The 26,653-nt window shown below is 43.7% G+C and overlaps 1 protein-coding gene across 4 annotated transcripts in view; it reads right to left on the bottom strand.

Annotated features, from left to right (window-relative positions):
- The window catches only part of ZZEF1 (zinc finger ZZ-type and EF-hand domain containing 1), a 113,008-nt gene that overhangs the window by 13,003 nt on the left and 73,352 nt on the right, over positions 1-26,653 (bottom strand). For 3 of the 4 annotated variants that reach the window (XM_037029578.1, XM_037029577.1, XM_037029580.1), the window contains 18 exons: positions 26,232-26,397; positions 25,373-25,635; positions 24,282-24,451; positions 19,712-19,862; positions 18,318-18,457; positions 17,732-18,012; positions 16,589-16,763; positions 15,910-16,042; positions 11,670-11,866; positions 10,047-10,166; positions 8,452-8,643; positions 7,488-7,588; positions 6,053-6,188; positions 5,594-5,953; positions 3,618-3,761; positions 2,016-2,184; positions 1,734-1,832; positions 1,185-1,350 (listed from right to left, as the gene is read on the bottom strand). In XM_037029578.1, the coding sequence (XP_036885473.1) occupies positions 1,185-1,350; positions 1,734-1,832; positions 2,016-2,184; positions 3,618-3,761; positions 5,594-5,953; positions 6,053-6,188; positions 7,488-7,588; positions 8,452-8,643; positions 10,047-10,166; positions 11,670-11,866; positions 15,910-16,042; positions 16,589-16,763; positions 17,732-18,012; positions 18,318-18,457; positions 19,712-19,862; positions 24,282-24,451; positions 25,373-25,635; positions 26,232-26,397 (3,163 nt within the window). The remainder of the gene's footprint in view (positions 1-1,184; positions 1,351-1,733; positions 1,833-2,015; positions 2,185-3,617; positions 3,762-5,593; positions 5,954-6,052; positions 6,189-7,487; positions 7,589-8,451; positions 8,644-10,046; positions 10,167-11,669; positions 11,867-15,909; positions 16,043-16,588; positions 16,764-17,731; positions 18,013-18,317; positions 18,458-19,711; positions 19,863-24,281; positions 24,452-25,372; positions 25,636-26,231; positions 26,398-26,653) is intronic. The other variant, XM_037029579.1, reaches the window with a different exon arrangement.

Genomic DNA, 26,653 nt, shown 5'->3' on the forward strand with positions numbered 1-26,653 from the left:
AAAACTGTGGTACATTTATGCCATGGCTGGTGTGGCTCAGTGGATTGAGTGTCAGCCTGTGAACTGAAAGGTCGCTGGTTTGATTCCCAGTCAGGACACATGCCTGGGTTGCAGGCCAGGTCCCCAGTTGGGGATGCACAAGAGGTAACTACACATTAATGTTTCTTGCTCTTTTTCCCTCCCTTCCCCTCTCTCTAAAAATAAATAAATAAAGTCTTTAAAAAAACAAACAAAAGAAAACATTTACATGACAGAATACATGCAGCAAAAAGGAAGAAGGAGCTCCTTCCCTTTGTGACTGCACAGATGGAACTGGAGAGTATTATACTAAGTGAAATAAGCCAGTTGGTGAAAGACAAATACCAAATGATCTCACCTATAAGAGGAATCTAATGAACTAATGAGCAAAACAGAACCAGAGATGTGGGAACAGACTTACAGCAGCCAGAGGAAACGGGGAGGGGAACAGCGGAAAGAATGGGAAGGTATTAGTCAAAGAATATGTATGAATGATCCATGGATGTGGACAACAGTGTGGGGATGGACTGTGGGAGTCGGGTATGGGAGTGGGGAATAGAAGAGGGCAAAGGGAGAAAAACTGGGACAACCATAATAGAATAAAAGAGAATAAAAAAAGTTGAAGAACTCTGCTGAAGGATATATACTACTAGATACATAAATCTGTTATGAAGCTGTAGGATTTAAGACAGTGTGGTACTGGCACAAGGATATTCAGAAAGGCCAACAGAACAAAAGAGACCAGACGCAGACCCAGGCACAGAGGGATGCCGACTTTGTGACAAAGATGGGACAGGAGTGTGGCAAGGGAAAAGGTGGTCTTCATATTCAAGTAGAGACCCTTGAGTGAAACAACTAATCTTGGCCCCTACACTTAATATCATTCACTAAAATTCACTCCCCAACGACTGTAGATCTAAATGTGAAAGAAAAAACAATTAAGCTTCTAGAAGATAACACAGAAAACATCTTCATGACCTCAACGTCACGTAAGGCAAGAATGTCCCAAACAGGATAACACGTGCACTACCATAAAGGGAATGATCGATCAACTGGAAGACGTTAGAAGACATCACTACAAAAGTGAAAGGGCAGGCCGCAGAGTAGGAGGAGTTACTCACAAAACAAACACACAGTGAAAGGTGCATGTCCAGAAGGCAGCTTACCTGTGGGTGCAGCATCGCACAATCCTCAGAAGTAGGTGAATGGCTTTTAATCGCTGATGACCAGTCTGGCGACAGGCCACGCCTACCAGCCATTCCCACATTTTGGCCAAGGGGAGGTGTGGAATAACTCTTTCTTCTGACAGCATTTGCTTCAAAATTTCAAATCCTGGGCAACCCCCACAAAACAGATATTTTAATAAGCAGAATGTAACAAATGATCATTTAAATTTTGCCTGAAGTGATGCCTTTTGTAAAAGCAACATAGGGACATTTTTATTTTCCCTTTTTTGCAAAAGTGCTCCGGCAAATTCAAAGACAAGAAGAGCATTTTTTAGGTAGCTCTACTCTCTGGCCATGCAGGCCCCCAACTAGCCAACCAAATGGCACCTTTGAGAGTGGCACTTGTGGGGTTTGTGAGACAAGCCTGTGGAAACCTTGGAGAAAAATACCTGCTTTGACTGGAACAAAGATCAACGGCATTACGGCACTCACACCCACAGAGGGTCCCTGGCAGGGAGATGGTGCAGACAGAAAGAGAAGAGTGCGCACCTGTCTGGAATCGACCCAGGTGTCCAGCTGTCACAGTGAACTTGTAGCCCCACTCAGTGTTGCTCATGTCAGAGGTGAAGCGGTAATACAGCGTGTCTCCTGCTCACACAAGAAACAGAGACAGGTCAGGACACCGCAGTAACTTGCCAGGGAATGGCAAGGGAGGTGTTTCTGATGAAATATAATAAATCCTGTTTAAAATCCTCCAACAATTCCCCTTTTCAGTTTTAAGTTTAAATACTTAATGTTAAGAATTGATATAACCAAGAATTTATTTACTACCTGGAAGCTCAAAATCTTTCCATTTCTGTTGAGACCCACTGAAATTGTGTCGATCCTGCTGAAAGTCACTGCTGCTGGCCATGGCTAGTTCATCACAGCCTTCCTCTGTATTGCACTGAGAATCAAATTTGATTGAGAGGTAGATTGCACCAGGAATGTGAACTTTATCCTAGGGAGAGGCAATGAGAACATTTTTGTTGGTACTGGTCAGTTACCGAAGGCTTACCTCATGCCAAGTCCTGCCATTCACCCTGGGAACGTAAGAACGAGTAAGCTACAGCCTCGCCTTCCAGGAGCTCTGTCTAGCGAGCTGGGTGGGGGCACACACAGGGATGCAAACACAGTAGGAGAGACACTTGTGAAGACTGGGGCTTGGCCAGCAGGCTTCACTTGAAGAAGGAGGGGAGGGCAAAAGAGTCCCAGTGTAGGGCTGTTTGGGTTGTTGTGAAAAATTAAGAGAACAGGAGGAGCTGGACAGAAAGGAACAGTGGGTGAGGGAGATGCAACTGTGTGGGGAGCACATTTCAGGCAAACAAAACAGCTATGGAAAGTCTGACGAGCTTGCTGTGTCTTGGGTGAAGGGTGAACTTGGTGAGTACAAGTGCTTGGGGGATGGGACAGAGGGACCCTGGAGAGGATGGCAGAAGTGGAAGTGAAAGCTGGTGCACTAAAACAAGGAGTTTAGACTTTGGAGGGCATGGGGAGCCCTGGACAGGTGGGCGAGAGAAAGCCTTAGGTGTGTGTTGTCCAGGATCACTCTGACAGCTGGTGGGAAGCAAGGGGGGGCTGGGGCAAGGCCAAGGGGAAGAGAGTCCGGGTGGTGAAGATAAGGTGGTCCCCTTTGAGGTAGAACTTGGTAGCTCACTAGATGTGCCTATGTTGGGCTGGACCCAGGAACACAGGGAGAGAAGAGGCTTTGAAGACAGAGAATGGGGAGGTTCTGCAAGACACAATTTCAGCTGAGCAATAACCAAGTTCTATTGAAATTCATGAGTTTCTCTGTCATCTACCACTGCTGCTAGAAGGCGCTGGCCCACTAGAAGTGTATGCCTTGCCCGTTCCAACATTTTGAAAAGGGCTAAAGAAATGCCAGCGGCATTATTAAGTTAGTGAGAGTAATAGGCCATCCCACACTTGCCTCACCAAACTCCTCCCCACCCCTGCAGGAACAAAGTTCAGGGTGGAACAGATGAGGTTTCTCAGTTTTGAGTCATCACACAAAGGGGAGGGGTCTCCAAGGTGTGGCGGGGTCACCAGGAGCTAGGTAGAGTGTGGGCTGAACTCAGACCCACACGCAAACTCACTGCTAGAGGGCACCAAGGAGCCTTGCTGCAGGAAGAGTCAACTCCCTTCCAAGGCCGGGTGGCTCAGTGATTTCTATTAAAACCACGTCAGGAGGAGAGATGACTTGGTTGTACAGAATCTTAGGCTTCAGGGAGGCAGACTGCAGCTTAGACTAAGGAAGCACTTCCTTGGTCAGGGTATCTGGAGGGGAAAGAGCTGCTGTGGGAGTTGATGAGACTCTTGCTCATCAGCAATCCTGCGGGTCCTGCCAGCGGCATACCCTGAGGCTAGGTGGGCCTGGCTGACCCTGGGCCATACCTCAAAGTTGGTATTGTTGTTATATGGGTGTTTCGACTCTCTCACTTGCACCTCCATTCCTGGCTCTTCCATGAACTGGCAAGCAGCCAGGGCCATGGTCCCCAGCATGTTCTCTCGGCAGCCCTGGAGCACCTTCTGCAGGATCTGGTGAGACACAAGGCAGGGAATGTCAAGGCCCGCCAGTGGCAGGGCCTGGGAGCTGCCCCATCACGAAGAAAGGAGAGTCTATTTCAACCCAGGGCCCATCAAAGGGGCTGGCTTCATCCTGGACCTTGACCCCAACCCCTCAAGCCACCCCACCAGCCAGCTGTCACTGGACAGGGCTCTTGCTGTGAATCAGGACACAGCAGTACTTTCAGGGCAATACCACTTGAAGGAGGTCCAAAAGGACCTATAGAACCAATCAGAGATGGTCCCGGCCCCTGAAGAGTCCTGAGCCTAGCAGAGGGGTGGACGTGCAGATAAATAATCGCAGCATGATGGAATATATGCCCAGAGTGAAGTGCATAATTAGCAGCTCCATGGGGCAAGAATGGGGGAAGGGCATGTTCAAGACAGGGACTAGCAGGGGCCAAATTTCTCCCTTTTATTACCTCCAAATGAGAAAAATGGCTATAGCAAACATTCCAGCAACCCCACAGCTGTGAGGCTGGGAAAAGACCTAAAGGACTTAGGGATGGGTGGTGTTCTGACACAAAATTAAGGATTACAGGATAAATTCACTTCCTAATGAATCCTCACGTACTGCATCTGTGTGTGTGTGTCTGTGTGTGTGTGTGGTGGGAGGTTAGTAGGGGTGGCAAGAGGATAGTGTAGGGATGAATATGAAGGTAGCAAGCGTGACTCAAGATGTTTGCACTTGGAAACTGGGAAGGTGGTGATAAAACTTTCTGGCTCAGCGGAAGACAGTGCCTGGGGCTCCTGCATTCTAAACCATTTTGCTCTATTGATCCTTCAGTTCTACACAGCAGGAGGTCTGAGAGATGCTTCTAGACCTGTGAAGGATTGCTAACCCAGCAGTACTTTAAAAGGTGAAGTTGAAGATTTGATTTAAAAAGAAAACAAAAAATGGCCTCCACCTGTCAAAGCTGACCCTTAACATTAGAGCACTGGACTTCGGAGAATGCACAGACCCTGGTGAGCCCCCACGTCTGGCATCCAGAAGCCAGAAGCCTGGGAGAAGCCTCCCGTCTTGACTTCTCCACCTCTAGGTCGCAGTGTAAGACAGGTGTAAGTGCGGCAGAGAGTCTGACCTGGGGTAGACCATTCTAGAAATGACAGTTGAAAAGAGAAGACACAAACTATCCTGGAAGGCTTCTTGTATTACGGAAACAGGCCATCAGTGTTGTAATGAACACTGTCCCCTGGGCTCCACACTAAGTGAAATGCTAGGGGACACGAGAAGAGAGACAGACTAACAAAGAGAATTAGACTTGTAGCCCTGACTAGTGCAGCTCAGTGGATTGGGTGTTGTTCCGCAAACCAAAATATCACTGGTTCGATTCCCAGTCAGGATACATGCCTGGATTGCAGGCCAGGTCCCCGGTTGGGGGTATGCGAGAGGCAACCTATTGATGTTTCTCTTACACATCAATGTTTTGCTCCCTCTCTTTCTCCTTCCTTCCCCTCTCTCTAAAAATAAATAAATAAAAATCCTAAAAAAAGAGTCATACTTACAAGTACGAAAATGAAAAGGGAAACTGCAAAGACAAGTTTCACGGACACTATTCCAAACACTCTGGACCCCAAGTCTGTCCTAGGCTGTGAGCTCAGCTCTAGGCCAGTACTTGGGAGAGTCCAACAGCAACCTGCGCTGCCTGTGCTGGGGTGTCCTATGACCACACAGGTGAACTTACTCCAGAAAATCACTTGCTAGAGGGCTTCAAACACTTGGGGGTGGGGGTGGGGGTGGGGTGGGGTGGAGAGAGGACAGAGGAGTGAGAGGGGTGAGTGCCCAGCTTGGCCTGCTTACGTACCTTTTCCCACCGATGTTTTTCTTCCAGTTGCATGAACATATCAAAAATGTAGGTCATGTGCGCAGGGCCGCTTAGCTCCAGGATGTCCTCACTCACTGGCACATGCCCAGGCCACTCAGCGAGCAAGGATGCAAGCACATGGCGAGCGTACAGGATGGCTGTGGCCTCATTCACGCGGAAAAGGTAGTCCCGGACTGCCCTCTTACTCTTGCAGTTCAGCTCCTTGTGCAGGAGGGCGGCGCTCTTGCTACGCCGTTGCTTGGCATAGCTCTGCTGCAGTTCACTCTCTGTACTGGAGATCAGCTTCTGGGTCACGGGGTTTGATTCAGGAGTGGCCTTGTCACAGCGTGTGGGCCGGGACTGCAAACCCAAAGACCACCATTACAGAGCCTGCCCTTCTCACAACTGGGGGTGGGCGTCAGGGACCGACATTTTGTCCCCAAGGTGGAGGCGACATACCAAGCACGGTAAGATAATCATGTCTGTATCCACGGCTTTGGCACTCTGCTCATCCAGTCTCAGACTCCTGCTGGGCTGCCACTTCTGAGCCACGGTCCGTATCCTTTCATCCGTGGTGAGCTCATCCCCATCAAACCTGAAGAGAAGGAGCACAAAGTTAGGTATGTAAGTTAGAGCGAGGTAAGAGTTTAACCTGCAGTGAAACTTGTCCAAAATGTTGACCAGAGTTATTTTCCTGTTATTTTGCAATTACATTATTACTTTCCATATTTTGCAAATTAGATTCACAGTGTTCATTTATTCATGCCTGCGGATGTGCAGGCACGCCTTGTGGCAGAGAATGTCAACTGTCCCACAGGATCCATCCTGCCTTTCTTTCAAAACAGTTTCCTGAAGTTTTAGCAAGATACCGAATCACTGAGCTAGAGACGTGGTTCCCAGCCCCCCTTGAAGCTGGATGTAGTGATGCAACCAGGTTCTTACCAGAGGGAGACCAGTGAGGTAACGTGTGCTACCTCTGAAGGACACCCTCAGAAAACCGCACTGAGGATGTGCCCACCTTCCCCCTCCCCTGGGCTGCAGCAGGGAGGCGCTGTGGGTGAGCCAGCTCCGACTACACAGGTGAAAGCAAAGGGGGGTCGGCATGCTGAGCCAAGCTCCCCACTCACCCTGGGCTGCCGCCTACCGCTGAACTGCTCCAGGGAGGAAAGACACAGTGCGTCCTCCCCGACCCATGATACTCCTGGGTTTCCTAGTTATAGCAGCTTAGGTTATGCCCTAACCGATGCAGCCCCGCTCCATCTCACATAGGGTTTGAGGCCAAGTATTAGAAATTCATATGAAAAAATAAGAGTATAAAATAAAAAATAAAATAAATATTAAATTGGAGTTGAATATAAATGAGAACAGAAGTTAAAACTGGGGTATGGGGATGGAGGAGAAGATTAGCTGGAGATAGGTAAAGTTCCACAGAGATTTAAGAGCTGGGCCCAAGAACTAATGCTCTTGAACTTCTTGTCCAAGAGAAAGGAAATATTATTAACTTCATGATAATTCCTGAAGAAAAAAAACATGAATATAATATGTAGTGGTGAAAAATAAACAAACAACACAACACTTTCGACCAGAAGGGCCCACCTTGCACGACACGGGAGAGAAACCCTGGCATCTGTCCCCACTTCTGCACTCACAATGAGTTTACTCTAAGAGGCAGACTGTGAAGTGAAGGTTTTCTGAAGGAACATACGACACAATTCAAGATGATTCATGTGATGTAGCACAGCCTCACATGACTTTGTGAAGAACTACAGACCGGCCCCACTCCTGCTTCCTGGCCTCTCAGGAGTTTTTCTCCAGATTCCGTTGGCAGGAGGTAGGTGTAGTTCCGCCCTCACGTGCTCTTACACTCACTTCAGCCTCACCTCACGTCCCTTACCTCTTCTGAACCTCCAGGAAGAATGAATCGGTCCTTTTCATCTGTAGTTCGTATATGGCCCGGAGAATGTGCAGAGGGGCATTGAGGGCATCGTGAGCCATCTGAAGGCCATGGGGAGGCATTAGGAGAAAGAAATTTATGTGCTGTCACATGTTATTGATAATCTGAACTCAAAAGTGGTAAAACAATTATTTTCTAAAGTTACCACAGGTTATAACTTAAGAATATCATGTGGGTACTTAAAGCATATAAAATTACAAGCCCTAAAATATGGATTATAAAATCTGCATTACTATTATAAATTTAAAGGAAAATATAAAACACAGAAACATCAAAAGAAACACTGTATCTACAGAATGCAATGCTAATAGTCAATAATTACACACCACACCATATTCACTACTAGCTCCCCTAGAGCTGCCTCACAGTCAAGTTTGACCACTGGCACATAAGTTGAAGAATACTGTACTTTCTTTGGATTTTTAAAAAACTGTACGTTTTTCCTGACATCCATCCCATACTGTTTACTCTTCATCTAGTTAGACCTGCTGAGCTCAAGCTCTCACCCATTTTCACATCATTCTGAGGAAGAGTAGATTATCCATGGAAAGTAAGACAGTATGTCAAAGAAACTATAAGGACAAATTATCATTTGGGGGTTTGTGGATGGGCCTGGAAATTACATGCAAAAATTTACATGTCTATTTGGATGTGAATTTTATAAGAGAAATGATCTAACGATTCTGGGTCCATGGACCAAAAACATTAGGCACTACTGTGGTGAGGGCCTTTCCATTCCTCTGGATCCGTTCTGTATAACACAGGCAGGGTCCTCAGGAAGTGAATTCTCAGGACGGATGACAGGCATTTTCATGTATAGGCTAAGACCCAGTCCGAGCCAGAGAATCCATTCCTTAAAGTCCTGAAGTCCTTTCTCAGCCCACACCATGACCCAAGAACATACCAGGAAACATATTCTGGTGGGCTCGTCCAGGCTCTCGAGAGGGTCTAGCTTTTTCTGTTCTGGCTCACTTGGGCTGCTGACTGACTGTTCCACCTCCTCCTCTTGGTCCCCTCGCTCATCCAGCTCCAGGTCTCCATGCTCGGCCAGAGAGCTGATCTCCTTCTTTGAAGAGTACAGCATGATGGACAAAATCTACACAGAAAGAAAATCAGGCGGGGCAGGAAAGTGAGTGAGTGGTGGGTGAGAGCACTACACAGATCCTCAACCCTCAAGGGCAGGAAATATTTGACCTTTTAAAAATCTGTCAGAATTCACACAAAAGTAAAATTAGTAACATGAAAACACTTCCAATGGTACTTGTAATCAAAGAAATGTTAACTAAAACTAGGAGGGAACTGGGTGTTTATTAACTTTGCCACTGACGGTGTAAACCAATACCATACCTTCAGAGTGCACTTTGGTGAACTGAGACCATCTGATGGCCATTTTCTAAGTTGAATTTCTAAGCTGAAAGTGGATTATTACTTACAAAAAGAGCTATAAAAATGTTCATAGTTCCTGACCCAGTGAAAACATACAAAGTTACATTCACCATATATAGTCAATGAAGCATCACTAACAGCAAACACTGATGCCCAACCTCACACGTCATGGGCAGCCATTAGAAACAGCAGGGTAGGAAAACTCGCAACTTAGAAAAATAGCCATCATATTCTCAATTTATTTGAATACGATGCTCATTATACAATCTAAATCTGTCTGTCTATCTATCTATCTATCTATCTATCAATCACAGATACAGAGGGAAAAACAGAATAGGAAATACATAAAATACTAATGGTAGCTGTGTTGGGGGGTAAATTTTAGAGTTTTTCTTTCTTTTCTATTTTTCAAATTTTCTGCAATGTGGTTCTATTATTTGAATAAACAAAATTTAAGTTAAAATATTTCCTAAGAACAAGAGCTCAGATGCTTCCCAGATTATCCAATGACATGTTTCAGCATATTTTCCTAAAACCTAACTAACTCCTCTGTGGCGAGTGCAAGCTGATTTTTCACGTTCAGGCCTGTGGGACTAGGAAAGGCGGCCGACCGCCCTCCACACAGCAGCAGCCTTTCCGGGACCTGAAGCTGGCCCTTCGTACAGAGACTCCACAGGGAACCACAGCAATTCTATTAAGAACAATCTGAAGCCTAGAGGAAACGGTAATCAAATGAGAATTATTAACTAACATCCTATAAAAAATATATATAAAAGTGAGGACACATTTAGAAACTGATCTTAGCTCAAAGGAACTTTAAAGGGAAATAATTATTCAAGGGAACACTTCATTATCATGATATAATGTTTCCATATAAAATATCTCTCTTCCAATGTTCTTGGAACAAATATCAAATTCATTTCCCCTGACAGGGGAGTGCAGGTGTCATGTCCCTATTTCCAAAAGGGAAGACAAATACCAGACACAGGTTTCACAACCGCACAGCATGACAGTGCTCAGGGAAGAAGCAGCTGTAACTAACTGAGGACTCTAACTCCCAGGCCAGTAAACCTGCACCAGTTGGCCGTGGAAGGAGCCCCCTTCATTCCTTACTTCCAGGTCCCGGAGGAGCCAAGTTTTACTGAAGCCAGTCCCTTTGCTGCACTTTTTCACCAGCAGCTTCAGCAAATCAGTCTGAAAGAAGGTAGCGTGCGTCTCTTCAAAATCATGAGCCTGCCAAACAGAAAAAGAATGATTTGCAACTGCCTCAGAACGAAGAAGGTAAGGGTCACCAGGGAGTCTCCACTAGGAAGCCTCCTCCAGGGCCCAGTCTCAACCAGTGGCCCAAGTTCAGCCTTAAGTGAAGAGTCAGCAGGAAGGACAAAACACTGAATCTTAGCCATAACCTACATCTATGCACTCACTCTCCAATTCATTCACTCAATAAATTATTTTTGAAGTCTAGTACATCCTATGCTAAGAACAGAGGTTTTATGTCCCTCTCCTGCTTGCTACCTTCTGAAAAGCTTCCCACTGCTCTTTAAAATAAAATCCAAGTTCCTAGTCACAGCTGACAAGGTTCTACAGGCTCCAGCCTGTTTCTGTGTCCTCATCTGCCTCTCTGGTGCTATCCTGAATCCCTGGAGGTGTTCTCTCTGCTCCCTGATAACTATGCCTGCTCCTGGAGGTCGCTACTCTCCCGGCATGCAGCACTCTGCCCAGACCTCTTATCTGTCACCTCAAATTTCACCTTCTTAGAAAGGCTTTTTCTGACTCATGATAGTTTTCCTTGCAGGATCTTTCTTGTCTTTGATTTAGACGGTAAGCTCCATGAGGTTTGGGCCTTCTTTCTAGTTCAAAACTACGTACGTAGTTCCAGCTGGCACTTAGTGCTCAACAATATTTACCAATTGCAGGATTCAAAGACAGAAACAGTCTGTGCCCTTAGGGAGTTTATTTTCTCTTACCTAATAATGCAAACAATTAAAACCATAGCGGACTGGGACAAATGCCATGGTATCAACAAAGAGTGGATGTGTACTGTCAATCCTAAACCTGCAAATTCTCAGGGCTCGGCCAGAACTGATAAGCTGTCCCTCCAGTCTCCTGGGACGCTTGAGTCTTTCTGTGGCTTCCTCACTGGTGCTGCCAAAGTCAAGGAACTCACCAAATTTTCAAATAAAATCCTTCTTTTATGCCTAGCTCTGTTGGTAAGACTATCCTAAAGCGATCCCTTCCTCCCCACCCATGCCCCTCAGAGAGCAGAAGAATCATGTTCTCCATAAGTCAAGGCTCCTCATTTCCACACCAATTATTGCCCAGCTCTGTAACTTGTTTGCCTCCTCCCATCCCAACTGACAAACCTATTGCCCAAAGATCCCATAGGATGCTAGCCCCTTTGTCTCCCCTTCATCATGTCCTATGAACCAGAGGGAGCTGTGGTTCAAATGGGAGAAAACATTCAGTCCGTTTGTCTTCTCATCTTCCAAGTTTATGTGCCATTAGGCAGTAGTACCTGCTTCCATAAAAACAGCACTGGAAAACTACAGAAAGCCAACTATCAGGGAAATTCTCCCTAAAGTTATCCTTGTGCAATGCCCCAACCATTTCTAAAAATAACCAAAATGCTTTGGTTAATCATCCATCAAAATCAGATGGCATTTCCTCCTAGTTAATGCCCTGCAGATGTTAAATCACAGCTAGGTTTGGTAGCTGATGGAAGAAGCGCACCATTACCTTTAGTGTTTTATATAATCCTTTGAGGGCCAGGGACAGGACCCAAGTTGCTTCCACTGCCTCAGGACAATGGCTGTCCATGCTGGTTTGCAGAAGGTGACTGGCAATGAAGGCAAAGTGCTGGGAATATTGGCTCAGCTGGGCCTGAGAGTCGCTGCATTCCTGTCCTCCTTTCTGGACTAGCTGGTAGTCCTTTACTGAGGGGTGATGTCAGGCAGCAAAAGAAGACACCAAAAGTACAGTTAATGCCTCCCGCAGCTAAGTTTCTTTCCCGGTAATGTCTCTTAATGAAGTAAGAACTGAAACCCTCAAAACACAAATCTCCTGGCTGCAAACGTAGCCATTGTACTTAAGGCTAGCTCTTCACCAAGCAACTGAAAAAGGAAATTCATATTTCTGCTACTGTGCACAAGCAAGTTTTCTCCAAAGGAAGACAAAGGTTGTTAAAAGAAGTTCTTAAATACAGTACACATGACAGACTTCCATTTCCAAGTAAGACTGAATAAGAGAGATTAGATTTACTTTTCTATCTGAAACAACCAGAACACTAAAAATACATAAAACAATCATTCGCAGCTACTGGGCAACAGGTAGTATAGGACTATGGATCCCTAAGAGAAGGGACATAAACCAGGTGAGCCCTCCAATAGCTCTGGCTATCTGGAAATAATGTCCAGGCTGCAGAGCAGCAGAGTCCAGAAGTCTCAATGAATTGAGGAGACAGACATCAGTATTCAAGGAAATCAAGGCAGCTAGAATTCATGAAACAGAATACCATAGAGAAGGGAGACTGGTGGGGGGGGGGGCGGAAGAGAAAGGGAAGGAAAAAGGAAGGGAGGGAGAGAGAAAAAAGGAAACAGAAAAAGAGAGAGAGACTATGAATGGGACATCTCTCCAGATATCCACAGGAGGTTCCTCACAAGTCTTTGACTGAGAACTGATCTGCACAAATGTGAGAGGAAGCTATTTAGATAGGAAACAACCTAGCTCTAAAAAAGAACTACCCAATGGAACTCATAAAGAGCTGGGAAAACTCTGTCTTTTAACAGTGAGAATGGAAGTATCCTAGTAGGGGGCCAAAAAAGTATTTGAAGGCATAATGGTAAAAATTTTTCCAAATTTGATGAGAACTATAAATGCACAAAACCAGTAGCTCAATAAGTCCCCAAGCTGAAGAAACATGAAGAAAATCATACCAATGCACACCAATGCACACCAATGCATACCAAGTGCTAATAATCAGTGATAAAGAGAAAAATCTTTTTTTAAAAAAGATTTTATTTATTTATTTATCTTTAGAGGGGAAGGAGAGGGAGAGAAACATCAATGTATGGTTGCTTTTCGTGCGTCCCCTGCTGGGAGTTGCCTGCAGGGAACCAGCCTGCAACCTAGGCATGAGCCCTGACTGGGAATTGAACTGTGATCCTCTGGTTCACAGGCCAGCGCTCAATCCACTGAGCTACACCAGCCAGGGCGAGAAAAATCTTAAAAGCAATCACAAAAAAACACACTATGAAGAATATCAGAGAATAACAGCATACTTTGTGGCAGAAACTATGCAAGCTGGAAGAAAATGGATCAATATCTTCAAAGTATTCAAAGAAAAACTCTCAGCATCTTTTACTTAGTAAAATCAACTCTCCACAATGAAGTCAAAATAAATATTTCTTTGATTTGGTAGGACAAACCAAAACAAAGATTTTATAACAGCAGATTTTCACTGCAAGAAATGTTAAGAGAAGTATATCCCTTAACAGGCCAAAAAAATAATAATAATACCAGATGGGAATTTGAACCTACACAAAGAAATGAGAACACGAGGAATAGTAAACATGTGGCTACGTATGAAAAATATGGCTTTCTCATTTTTAAATCCTTTAAAAATGTCTGACATTTCAAAAACAAATATAAGTAATGTATTGGGAGGTTTGTCATGCAGAAGTAAAATCTGTGACAATAACACAAAGGATGGGGGACAGGAGTATAAAATCTGTTTAAAAATGAAGACTACACTATGTGCTATCTACAAGAAATCCACTTTAATTGTAGGCACAAGCAGGTTAAAGTGAAAGGATGAAAAAGGATATATCATGCAAATGTTAGTATTAAAGAAAAAGATACAGAGGCTACATAAATATTAAAGTAGACTTCAGAACAAGAAATACCAGAGATAAAAAGGGACATTTCAAAATGAAATGAGAAACAGACATACACATTATTACAGTTGGAGACCTCAACACATTCCTCTTTCAGTTATTGTTAGAACAGATAGAAACTCAGTAAGAACACAGAAGACTTGAACAACACTATCAATTGACTTGACCTAAATGTCACTTAAAGGATACTCCACCCACAACATAGAGTACGCATTCTCTTTGAGTGCACATGGATCCTCATTCAAGACAGACCACATCTGGACCATAAAACAAACAATAGTCTCAATAGGATGGAAATTATGCTCAAAGTATATTCTCTGATCAAAATGGAATTAAACTTAAAATCAGTAACACAAAGTATTTGGAATATAATCCAAATACTAGAAAACTAAATAACAAGCTTTTAAATAACCCACACGACAAAGAAAAAAATCATACAATAAATAAATATTCTGACCTTAGTAAAAAAGATAATATATAAAAAATTATGGATATGACTAAAGCCACACCTAGAGGGAATCACAGCATTAAAGTGCTTCAATTAACAAAAAAGAATGGTCTCAAATTAGTGATTTAGATTTTCAATTTAAGAAACTAGAAAAAGAAAAAAAGCAAATGAAACTCACAGCAAGAAGAAATAAGGAATTAATGATAAAGATAGAAACCAATGAAACAGACAACAGATACATAATAGAGAAAAGTCAATGAAACCAAAAGCTGGTTCTTCGAAAAGACCAAGCAAGCTGATAAATCTCTGGTTAGATAGTCCAAAAAACAAAAAAGAGAAGACACAAATTATCAAAATCAGGAATGACAGAAGACAGGTTGAGAGAAATTAAAAACCTGCATTTTATAAGACCTAAATTTATTCCCTAAATATAGGAAGAGATATATGATGTCCATGAGCCAAAGGCTTATTAATGTCGTTAAGATGTCTGTTCTCCCCACACGGATCTAGAGTCCATGCAACGGCAGTGAAAACCCCAGCATATCCTTTCACGGAAACTGACACCTGATTTTAACACTTATACACAAAAAGGTGAAGGAACTAGAGTAGCCAAAGCAATTCTGAAACACAGTACAAAGCTGGAGAACCTGACTTTAAAACTTAGTATAAATCTACAATAGTTAAGGTAATATAGTTTTCAAGTAAGGGCAGATGTATAGATTAATGGAACATAAAATTCATAAACATACACACACCTATAGGTCAATTAATTTTCAACAAAGGTGTCAAAAACAATTTAATGGAGATAGAATAGTCTGTTTAACAAATGGTCCTAGAATGACTAGATATTCATACACAAAGGAGGAGGGGAAGGGGAAAAGGAGGAAGAGGAGCAGCAGCCCTGGCCGGGTAGCTCAGTTGGTTAGAGCATCATCCAAATACACCAAGGTTGTGGGTTCAACCCCCAGTCAGGGTACATACAAGAATCAACCAATGAATGCATAAAAAAGTAGAATGACAAATCAGTGTTTCTTTCTCTCCTTTCTTTTCTCTAAAATTTAAAAAAAAAAAAGAGCCTCCATGTTTACCTCATACCATACACGAAAATAGCACTGATAGCGCCTAGTGTGGAAACTGAGTAGAAGGCAGATAATTATTTCAGAAATGGAACTGGGCACACAATGGTTAGATACTCCAGGCTGTTTAGGATTTGGCAAATTAAGTCAAAGGCATTTCACTGTCCTCTTGACGAAACAAAATGCAAAGTGACATGAATGCCAATACAATTGTTCTAAGTTACTTTACACTCATGTAGCCACCTGACTCCATAATGTTTAAATTACATATTAGAAAACAAATGACACTGACAAGTGGAAAAATTAAACATTCAGAATGTAAACATCTGACCAACCCCAAAACAGAGAGCATATAAACAAAATAACATAATGCAAAGGGTCTTCAAATTGATCCTAATTATCATTATTTCAGAGATGAGAAAAAAGAAGTTTGGAGCTTTAACTTTTTCTTATACAAATCACAAGCAGGGACAAGAACCAAGGTACTACCACTGATTTTAGAGTATGCAGAGATTAGACAACTTTCTTCCATTTTTAGAAGAAATAATTATGCTTGGGACCTGTTTTCCTTTTCCGAGTTTTAACATCAACGATCACAGCCCTGTTTTTCTCAGTAAAGTGCTTCAAGATGATCACATTATGTGGCTCATTGGCATTATCCATATAAACACAGCGGGTCCCCACACACAAAACCTAGAACATGAAAGAGAAAACAACTCAATAGCACACAGGCACAGGAAAGAGGACTTAATTAGACACAACCCAGTCCCTTTTGCTTGTGTTCCTGACTTCAACAAGCACTCAAGGATTGGGTTCTTCTCATCTCTCAGTCCAGAGCCTGACACAAGCCTGGCACAGAACTGGTTTAAGAGCTTGCTGGATGAGGAAGCCATAATTTTATAGTCCTCTTCATCCCAACCAGTTGAGAGATATAAATATTAGAAATGAGATCAGGATGAATCCCAAAGTGAAAAACAACTGTACTCTGAAAAGCTTTGTAATTTACTACATTACAGTTACTGTTATTTAAAGACAACTACTGGCTACCAAAAGGAATCAAATGATTAAATTGTTGAAAATGCAAATTAAACAAACCATCCCATTATCTTGAAAATATATCAATACTATACGAGCAAATTATGTTTTGCTGAAGGAAAAAAGTCCCAAAGATGTATGCTACAGAGACTTTGATGTGTGTGATGAAGCGAAAGAGATGGCCAGGCCTTCAGGGTGATGTACCTGGGGGAAGCCGACCAGCACTAGCAGGGTGAAGATGTTGGTGTGTTTCAGCTGGAAAGGCAACTGCTTGATGCAGTGGTCTGTGAAGGTGGCGATGACGTCACGCCACAACGGGGCACTGTTGAGTGACCGCAGGATCTCTGCCATGGAGCACGCCCAGTCCAAACCTACCCGGCTGGAAGGCAAGAGCTCCATTAGGTGGTGGTGCACAGGCTCCAAAGGCAACTCAGCAAAGCCTGCTACACTCCAAGGCAGATCCAGAAGCATGCCAAAAAGCCATTCATCAATTAGTTAAAAATTATCAAAATGATGCTTTTTATATAGTGGTAAGTGGGAAAAAATTAAGACCTGTTACTTATATATTCAGTCTACAGCTATGTTTTTTAAAAGCCCTATAAAAATTACACGTGTGCGCAATGGTGCGCACTCACAATTGAAAAAAGTTTGTTAGAAAATATGTATTTTTTGTTCTGTTGTTGTTGATTTTTATCTCATTTTTTGTTGTTGGAAGGAAATATATTAAAACAGCATCAGATGCATAAATATCATATAAGCCGGGGTGACTTTTATTATTCATTTCTGTTTTATGAATTTGGTATTGTGATTGTTATTTTTACAATGAAAACAAATCTATTTTCTTTAACCCCAGAGCCTACACTTACTGCTCTCAGGAAAAAACAAACCAGAGAGCTGAAACAACAGATAGTGCCTAGACTGAATGGCTGTTTTAATGTGGGTTTTAAGCTCAGTTTAATGTCTACTGACAACATTGATAATCAAATTAATTCATTATTTTATTGTTTTTTAAAGATTTTCATTTATTTACTTTTAGACAGAGGGGAAGGGAGGGAGAAAGAAAGGAAGAGAAACATTACTGTGTGGTTGCCTCTCATGCGCCCCCTACTGGGGACCCGGCCTGCATCCCAGGCATGTGCCCTGACTGGGAACTGAACCAGCGACCCTTTGGTTCGCAGGCTGGCACTCAACCTACTGAGTCACACCAGCCAGGGCGATAATAAAACTAATTCTATTCTCACGTAAGATTCCCAGGCAATAGCATCAAAGCACGCTAAAATTAATCAACAAGCAGACCACTGACTTAAAGAAATAAACACCAAGGTAGAGCAGAGTGGGGGTGGCTACCTGTCCAGGCACACAGCTCCCAGGCTAAACAGCAGATGGGTGGTCTTCCAGCCATCTGGCACAACAGAATTGTCCCCTGAAGCAAATAAGTTGTGTTTGGCTGAGAGGACCTTGATCACTGCGGCATCTACCTCTGATGGCAAAAGGCGGATGATTAACTGGCCAAGAAGACCCAGGGTGAGGTGGTAGGTTTCATTCAGGTGGCCTGCGTTTGAGATGACAACCTGAAACATGAGTGGGAGGACGTGCTCCAGATCTATCAGGGGGACTGTGGGATCCTGCTGAGAGGAAGAAAAACTTGTTTAATATAAAACCCATGCAAAAACACCAACCAAGGATTGCATTCCTTCTGTGTATTATTTACAACTGTCCTAGTGCCAAAGGGACTATGCAATATCTTTTAAAAACGGCTGGTGTAAAATCAATTGTAAAAATAAACAATTCTCCTTCTAATTTATAACCCTACCCTCAGGGATACACAAATGATTGCTATTAACAGTTGGTTTCAGTACATGGCTAACAGAAATTTATTTTCTATGCACAACACCATCCCTCTTTTAAAAAGAAAATGCCATTTGTCTCTTACCAACTTTAAGGGCGGTAACATGGCCGCTAGTAATCCCAAAATCCTTTTCTGGGAACATTCAGCAAACACCTGCTCAGGGCTTGGAGTGACTGCCTTTTGCGGGATGGGCTTCTGAGATGGCGCCTCTGAATTTTCAGCATCTGAGTTGTAAAATACCAAACTTTCAGATTTTGCCAGCTTCTATATACATACAAAGAGGCAAAGTAAACCACTGCACTATCCCTGTGCTGCTACAGAACAAAGTTGGGACTTTAAAAGCCTATTGCTGACCATGTCTTGCTCAGGGAGGCCTACCCTGATCACCATATTAAATGCAGAGCCTGCCCACCCATCTTTCTCCCATCCCCTCTGGAACCCCTTTTAACACACCACATCATTGCTATTTATTGTATATTGCCTGTCTTTACTTCTCCTTCCCCTTCCCCTCTTCTTCCTTCTTCTTCTTCTTCTTTTTTTAAAGTGATGTACTGCAAGCACCTAGAAACGTTTCTGGAGCATGGCAGGTATGCAATCAATACTTAATGAGTAACCTGTATGTGAACCAGGATGCTGATCCCCAGTGGAATCAGGCCAGAGTGGACTTTTGTGCCTCCATCATAGAACAGCACACGGGAAAGATCCTGCCTCCCCAGGCTGCCCAGAGGAGGGGGCTGAGTGAGGCTCTTCAGCTCACAGCACCTCCATCTCTCAGCTCAACAATCTTTCTGCAACACAACTCTGACCTTGCTGCGGCTAACCGCAGGCAGACGCCCGAAGCCCTCCACAGCGGAGCACCTCTCCACTCTAGCCTTCCAGTGCTCCACTCCGACCCTACACCCCTGCTAAGGAACTTCTCCCTGTGTTTGCTGGGGGGGGTTTCCATTCTGGGGCCTTTGCTCATGTTGTTCTCTCTGACCTGAATGCCCTTCCCCACAGCAGACCCGAACACTTTCAGGGTCCCCTGCACCCCTTCCTTTAAAGGCTTTATGTGAATACGACCTGTTCTAGTTAGATACCAGTCACTGTTAACACCACTTACACCTCTCTTCTGAACAGAATCACATTCCACCTCAAATTACAGTTATCTGCGCCTCTGCCTTAAACCCTCCCAGAGTAAGTTCCACAAGGGCAGGAGCTGTGTGCCTGCCTGTTGAACTTGGTCCATCTCCAAGGTCTGGCTCAGTGCATGGCACACAGAAAGCACTCAGTAAGTCAGGGAATAAAGAAGGTAGGAAAGCAGTTACAGTGAAAGAAAAATAACTTTCAAAGTATCATCAGTACCACATGAAACAGAACTAAGAAACCATGTACCCTTGGTTTGCTAGCTGATTTAAAACTGTGCAACCGATAGCTCAGGAATGAATGTGTACACATTTTAAGATGAAAGAGGTCAAGAAAATGACCAGAGTCTTTACCTGAAAGTCCTGCAGGTGTGCTAGCATGTACAGGTGAGTCTAGAATTTGAATCTGGCATGAAGGATCCTTCATTAATGATATACTTTCATTTGCCTTATTTCTCTGCTTGCAATCCAAAGGTCTGACTTCCTTATGAACATCACTCTTTCCCTAAAAACAAAATGATAAGTGTAAAAGAATTATTTTATTTATTTATTTTTATCGTTTTAAGATTTTATATATTCATTTCTAGAGAGAGAGGCAGGGAGGGAGAAAGAGAAGGAAAAAAAACAGGGAGGGAGAAAGAGAAGAAAAAAAAACATCAATTAGTTGCCTCTAACACGGCCTGAACCAGGGACCTGGCCCACACCCAGGCATGTGCTCTGAGTGGGAACTGAACCGGCAAACTTTTGGTTCGCAGGCCAGCACTCAACCCACTGAGCCACACCAGCCAGGGCAAGAATTGTTTTTATTACAAAAGTTTACTCATTAATATTATGACTTTTAAAATCATTAACCAATCGGTCTTCGCAGACTAAAATACTTCTGATTTCCATTAGACAATGTCTTTCGTCTCTGACAATAAATCTATATTCTAGGGCAACCACTACATAACACCCCAACACACGTCTTCCAAACGGCCCGTAGTCAGAACCTGTGGTCACATACTTAGGGGCTCATGAAGGAGATGTTCTACTCAGCTTTCAGAAGCCATGTATGGGAAGTTCTTCTCTTGGACAAAAGAAAAAAACAAAGGCATGAATTCCTTCTAGCACACTAAACTGACTTATACTTTTGAGAATTCCATTTTGGCAAGGGGATTTATTAAGGGGGCCCTCAAAGGAGCTGCAAGGGCTTTCTGGCTCAGGAGTCTGGTGGTGAGTTGCCCAGATTGGCAAGGTGACAGACCTCAGCCTGAATTTCTTCAGGAGTCACTCAGCATCACCCCTAAACCAGTTGTATTCTCCAGCCTTCAGGGTGCTTGTCCCCGTTGGAAAGCTGGTTATGCAGGAAGTCTTCTGTGCATGGTGAAGGCACCCCAGCTCCAATAAGTCTGGGAAGGCCAAGATACCCTGAATCCAAGGCTGTAGTTTTGTACAACACTAAACCTTTGTAAGAAGACCCCTGACATCTCCCAGTGGCCGTCTGGATACTGTAGCTTCAACATCAATCCTACTCTCAAGTCCTTCCTAAGAAAAAAGTGGTTATAAGATTGTCCTAAGAGGGGACCAAGATTGGGAGAGCCACTTCCTTCTTAAAAATGTCCCCTCTGAAAAGCACTCCAACAGCACACTCTCTGTACCATGAGACCCTTTGTGAAAGTACACGTAATTCCAAAGCTCTGGCCACTCATTTTACTCTTGATCTTCTTCCCTGTTGCCACAGGACTCCCTAATGCCACTGCAGGTGCACATGAGTGGTACCCAACAGGGTCTCATTACTGGCCTGAGGCCCTTGTAGATAAAATCCCCTGGGTGCTGTGTCCAGCTGAGGTTTCTTGGTTTTTTAAAACAAAAAGTATTTCTAGTTAGTAGAGGGGCAGGGGAAGGAGAAGTTGGGAGTGGAAGAGAGGAAAGGAGGGACGATACCCTTAATAGGGCCTGGAATTGGCTGGAAACACAGTGAGTTTAAAAAGAAGTGATTTGGCCTGGGCTGGTGTGGCTCAGTAGACTGAGTGCCAGCCTTCAAACCAAAAGGTCGCCAGTTCCATTCCCAGCCAGGGCACATGCCTAGGTTGCAGGTCAGGTCCCCAACAGGGGGCGCCCAAGAGGCTACCACACATTGATGTTTCTCTCTTTCTCCCTACCTTTTCCTCTCTCTAAAAATAAAAAAATAAAATCTTAAAGAAAAATCCCAAGTGATTTGTAGCCAGGGCTCTAATGGGATATGGTCCTTAGGACCACTGCAGTGGGGATAATTCAGGTTCTGTTGTGGGGAAGGCACTGGAAACTGCAGCTTTATTATTTTTTAAGATTTTATTTATTGATCAATTTTTTAGAGAGGGGAAGGGAGGAAGAAAGAGAGGGAGAGAAACATCAGTGTGAGACCCAGGGATCAGCTGCCTGTGGTACACATCCCAGCCACATCCCTCAACCGAGGCATGTGCTCCGACCAAGAATTGAGTAAGTGACCTTTTGCTTTTTGGGACGATGCCCAGCCAATTGAGCCGCATCAGTCAGGGCTGGATACCCCAGATGCACCCAGATGCTGATGGGGAAGGGGACCCAAAGAGTAAGGACACCTCAGGAAAAAAAATAATGCCCTGGGAACGCCTTAGAAAAAGGCTGATTCTAGTCTCTAGGGAGGGAAGGCCTAAGATAAGCCTGTAATATCATTTTGTATCAAAAATTAAGGAAGGGTGCAATACGTAGACATCAGAAGGACACAAAAGCCAGCTGAAAGGAGATTCCATTGGTCAACTATGGGAAAATTTGAGTATCATAATAAATCATGAAAAGTAACAGATTTTAGCCCACTGAATAAAAAACTTAACCAAGTCCAGTCTGATATAAATAATGAATAAGGAAATAGTGGGGAGCACAGCGCTCATGGGGAGCATATATGATGCTGGGAGCTCATAAGAGGAACCAATCGTTCCCAGACTCAAAGGCGCAGACCGCTGACTCATCCAGTCTCTGCTGACAATGTTCTCTCTGCCCCTCCATAATCTGAGGGTAGTTAAGGTGCTGCCTGGAGAAGGGGTTTTGTGGTCAAAAATGCTTGCTCTCTGGCTGAGTGAAGTTAATAGAATTTTCAAGTTTTTGCCAGCCTTCTTTGCATTTGTCTTCCTCTAAACAACAATGGGTTCCCAGTGAGTTACAACCACCAAGCGGGGGATCCTGAACTAGTTAATGCGGCAGAGGCAGAGGAAAGAAACCTTAGCAGCTCCTGAGGCAAGGGCAGGGGCACCGACAGCATCAACACCAGCTGTGGAGGTAGCACCACAGAAGCCATTCACTGCCCACTCTCACAAAACGCTTCAGTGTCACCATCACAGGTGCTGCCTGCATCCACAAAAGCTTTTCGTCTACTAATATAACTACACGGAAACTACTGTGTCTCCTCGGTAAACAGCAGGCACTTAGTGCAACCTATCTGTTGATTGAATATAAATCACAACTGAACTATAGAATCGCCATCAATCAATACTGTCAGACATCAAGCTGAATGAAAATCCTACAACCACAGGATTAAAGAAGAAACCACATCAAGACTGGTAGGAGCAGAAGAGATGCAGAGACATAGAACTGTCCAATACCCACATGAGGCAAATAAAAATCGGGCGGGATCTCTCAGGAGCAAGGGGTCCCAGTCCCATAATCAGGCCCCCAGCCAAGGGTTCCAGTGCCAAGAAGACAAGTCAGCTACAGGTAACTTCTGGCTGTAAAAACCAGTGGGGACTGAGACTGTGGAAGACAGAAACTTCTGGAGTCCCAGGCAGTCCCAAACAAGATGGATGCAAAGAGGCCCACAGCAAGACACATCATAATTAAAATGCCAAAGGTTAAATACAAAGAGAGAATCTTAAAAGCAGCAAGGGAAAAGCAGTTAGTTATCTACAAAGGTGTTCCCATAAGACCATCAACTGATTTCTCAAAAGAAACTGTGGACTAGAAGGGATTGGCAAGAAATATTCAAAGTGATGAAAAGCAAGGACTTGCAACCTAGATTACTCTACTAAGGAAAGCTATCATCTAGAATCAAAGGACAGGTAAAGAGCTTCCCAGGCAAGGAAAAGCTAAAGGAGTTCATCACCACCAAACTACTACTATAAGCAATGTGAAAGGGTCTTCTTTAAGAAGAAAAAGAAGATCAAAATTCTGAACAATAAAATGCCAATAAATACACAACTATCAACAACTGAATCTAAAAAACCAAAATAAAGAAACAAGCAGAACAGAAACAGAGGCACAGATACAGAGAACAGTTTTGATGGATGCCAGATTGGAGGAATGTTGGAGGAAATGGGCAAAAAAGGTGAAGGGACTAAAAAGTACAAATTGGTAGTTACAGAATAGTCATGGGGATACAGAGTACAGTACAGGGAATGGAGTCACCAAAGGGCATCTATGCATGACCCATGGACATGCACAATGGTGGGGATTAACTGAGGGAGTAAGGGGGGTGCCGGGTGGAGGGGGGCACAGGGGGAAAAACTGAACAACTGTAATAGCATAAACAATAAAATATAACTTAAGAAAATAGGTGCATATATGTAATGTTCACTGTGGGCCGGGATCTAATCTCCTTAGTTACATAATATTGTTCAACCCTTATAAAAAGTCACCAGGAGGCAGGTGACAGGGGTAGTTGGCACTGATGTGGAACTACTTGAACTGTTTGAAGCGCTTCACATACATTAACTCGATGAGCTTAGTGTAATGTAAGTCCTCACAACAACCCCATGGAATAGGTATTATCTCCTCGTTTCACAGACAAGAAAAATGAAGCAAAGACACTGTGGTAATGTGCCCAAGGTCTGACAGAGCGGAGAGCTGAACCCAGGTCGTCTGCGGCAAGTCTGTGCCCTTAGCCTCCCTGCCCCCCACGTGAATGGCTCTCTCTGCATAGTAAAGGGTTACCACTCACACTGCAGTGCACAGAAGCACCTGCGTCTGATGGCCCCCGAGCACTCTGGAGAGCTTTCTTCTCCAGTTGCTCCTCTGATGTCTGGGTGGGCACAGCGACTGGTGGGGCCTGGTTTTCTGGAATAGAGTCAGCATCTGGCAATACACCAAGAAGAGCTAGAGCTTTAAGACCTGCATGGGAGGCAAAAGAGAGAACGGTTAAAAGTTTTATAAAGAGGGTGATTTCCTGCAAATGCCATATATCATTTTGCCACTTTATGGAAATAAATGACTGAACGCTCTATAAACCAAGCGAAGGAGTACTCAACACAAACCTCCCTGGCTACCAAATCTATTCAGCTCCCAACTTCAAACACCAGAAGTTTGGAAGGCAAAGGATACTGGACTTTATTAACAACAGAAGATAAAAGGTACAATAGGACTGTCCATTTAGAAAACCGTAAACACTGACATTTCATAGCAGCCCCACACAACTAGATTTCTGAATCCCCAGTGGCAAAGAGACACCAAACAACTCTGAGGCCCTCATACTGCCTACCTGCTACCTATTGAAGGTCTGATTCCTCATGGTTTACTAGAATGGGGAGTCCATTATTCTGAAAGGAATCTAAATGTCTCAGAAGGTAAACATTTACGTTATTTTCCCCTTGGCATCCCTCAGTAAAGTCAAAATCATTTAGATGTTCTATTAGTCCAACTATTTTAGTTATAAATAGCTCTCATCTAGAATACAGTTGTGTAGAAGTAGATATGTACTACAGGTTTTAAAAAAAGGCTGAGTTCCTTTGGCAAAGTTAAGTCTGACAGATTCAAATACTAGGTACTTCATTTACAGACATCAAGAGTCTTAATTATTAACTTATTTTACATCTTCGTGTACATATTTTAGTGCAACTAAATGCTACGTCAATGTCAACATTTCTCTCAAATGCATTTGGGAATTAAAATATAGCTCCATACCAGGGGAGCACCTTTTGTGGAAAACTGGATTTTGGAGCCTCTAAACCGAGCAGAGTGTTTCACCTCTCCTGGGGCTTTTTCTTCACAAGTGGCTGAGGGTTGGTTTGGTTTCTGTGCATGAGCAACAATTACCTTTTCCCTGGTGAGCCTTCATGAGACAGTCCCCAACAAGCTGCATGCACTGGCTCCGCAGGGTGATGGCGCTGCCGTGGGCCTGTGGGTCTAGCTTTTCACCGTCCACTTCCTCTGAGCTGGCCAGGTGGGCACTATAGAGAGTCAGGGCAGCAAAGAGCAGCCAGGCATAGTTGTGGATGTAGGGCTGGATGAGCCTCTGTCGGTCGCTGATCCGGATGGTCACCATCGGGTGTGCCGTGATGCTGTGGGTGGGCAAATGGCTGCAAAGACAAGACGTTTTCAAGGCTTTACATGCCTTTGTAAAGCCCCCAAAAAGGAGAACAGGGCCTCAGGGGAGCATGTGCATGGTCACAACTGAGCACTTATCACCTTTAAGGCTACAGTTACTGAAAACTGAAAGGTAAGCAGGGGTCCTCAGCCAGAAAAATTAACAAACACAAATACTGCACTTATCATTTCAGGATTTCACAAGTCCCAAAGGCTGTCTATGAAAACCAGAAGTTGTAGAATTCCTTATTGAGAAATTTTTCAGGATATGGATATAATATTTTGGTAATGTGAGAAAATGTCCATAATTTTCAAAGAGAGATACAAAGCATATGAAGTGATTTAAGGTCTGTAATTTGCTTGAAAGTACTTAAACAAAGAAAAAAAAGGAAATAGTAAGTTAAGCACACATAGCAAAATCTTCCTAATAAAAAGTCTTGGTAATGGATATTACAGGGATTCATTGTGCTAGTTTCTTTACTTGGGTATGTTTGAAATTTTTTATAATGAAAGGTTTTTCTAATGATAAAAACTAGCGGAGGACTACATGAAGAAAAGGTGACAGGGTTAGAGGCCATCTGAGACGTACCCATAGGAATATTTCTTTGCAGCATAACATCCATAGCAAAGATCAAAGTCCTCGCACACATTGCAATTCATCCTCCGGCCTATGATCAAACCCTGGCAGTGGTCGCAGGTAAACTCCATGTTGACCATTTCATGGTCATCTCCGTGGCCCTCAGGCTTCACACCACCTGGAGGGAAAAACATCAGTGTGAGGTGGACTGGGCAAAGGACTCTTGGAAGGGCTGCTTCCAAACCTACACCAACCACAGAAGCAGGGCTATTCCCAATTCATTGCCCAGGATGTCAGGGGCCACAGGCATCTTCTGGAAACCAGGGCATTCTGCCCAGTGGCTCTGAGCAAATATATGAACAATATTCTTGGCACAGAACTTCCTATCAGTGGCACTATGGAATGACCTCCTTTTCCAGTGCAACAGACTGATT

The sequence above is a fragment of the Sturnira hondurensis genome, unplaced genomic scaffold (genome assembly GCF_014824575.4).
Source record: "Sturnira hondurensis isolate 20B ecotype Veracruz unplaced genomic scaffold, ASM1482457v3 Scaffold0020374, whole genome shotgun sequence".
Taxonomy (NCBI): Eukaryota; Metazoa; Chordata; class Mammalia; order Chiroptera; family Phyllostomidae; genus Sturnira; species Sturnira hondurensis.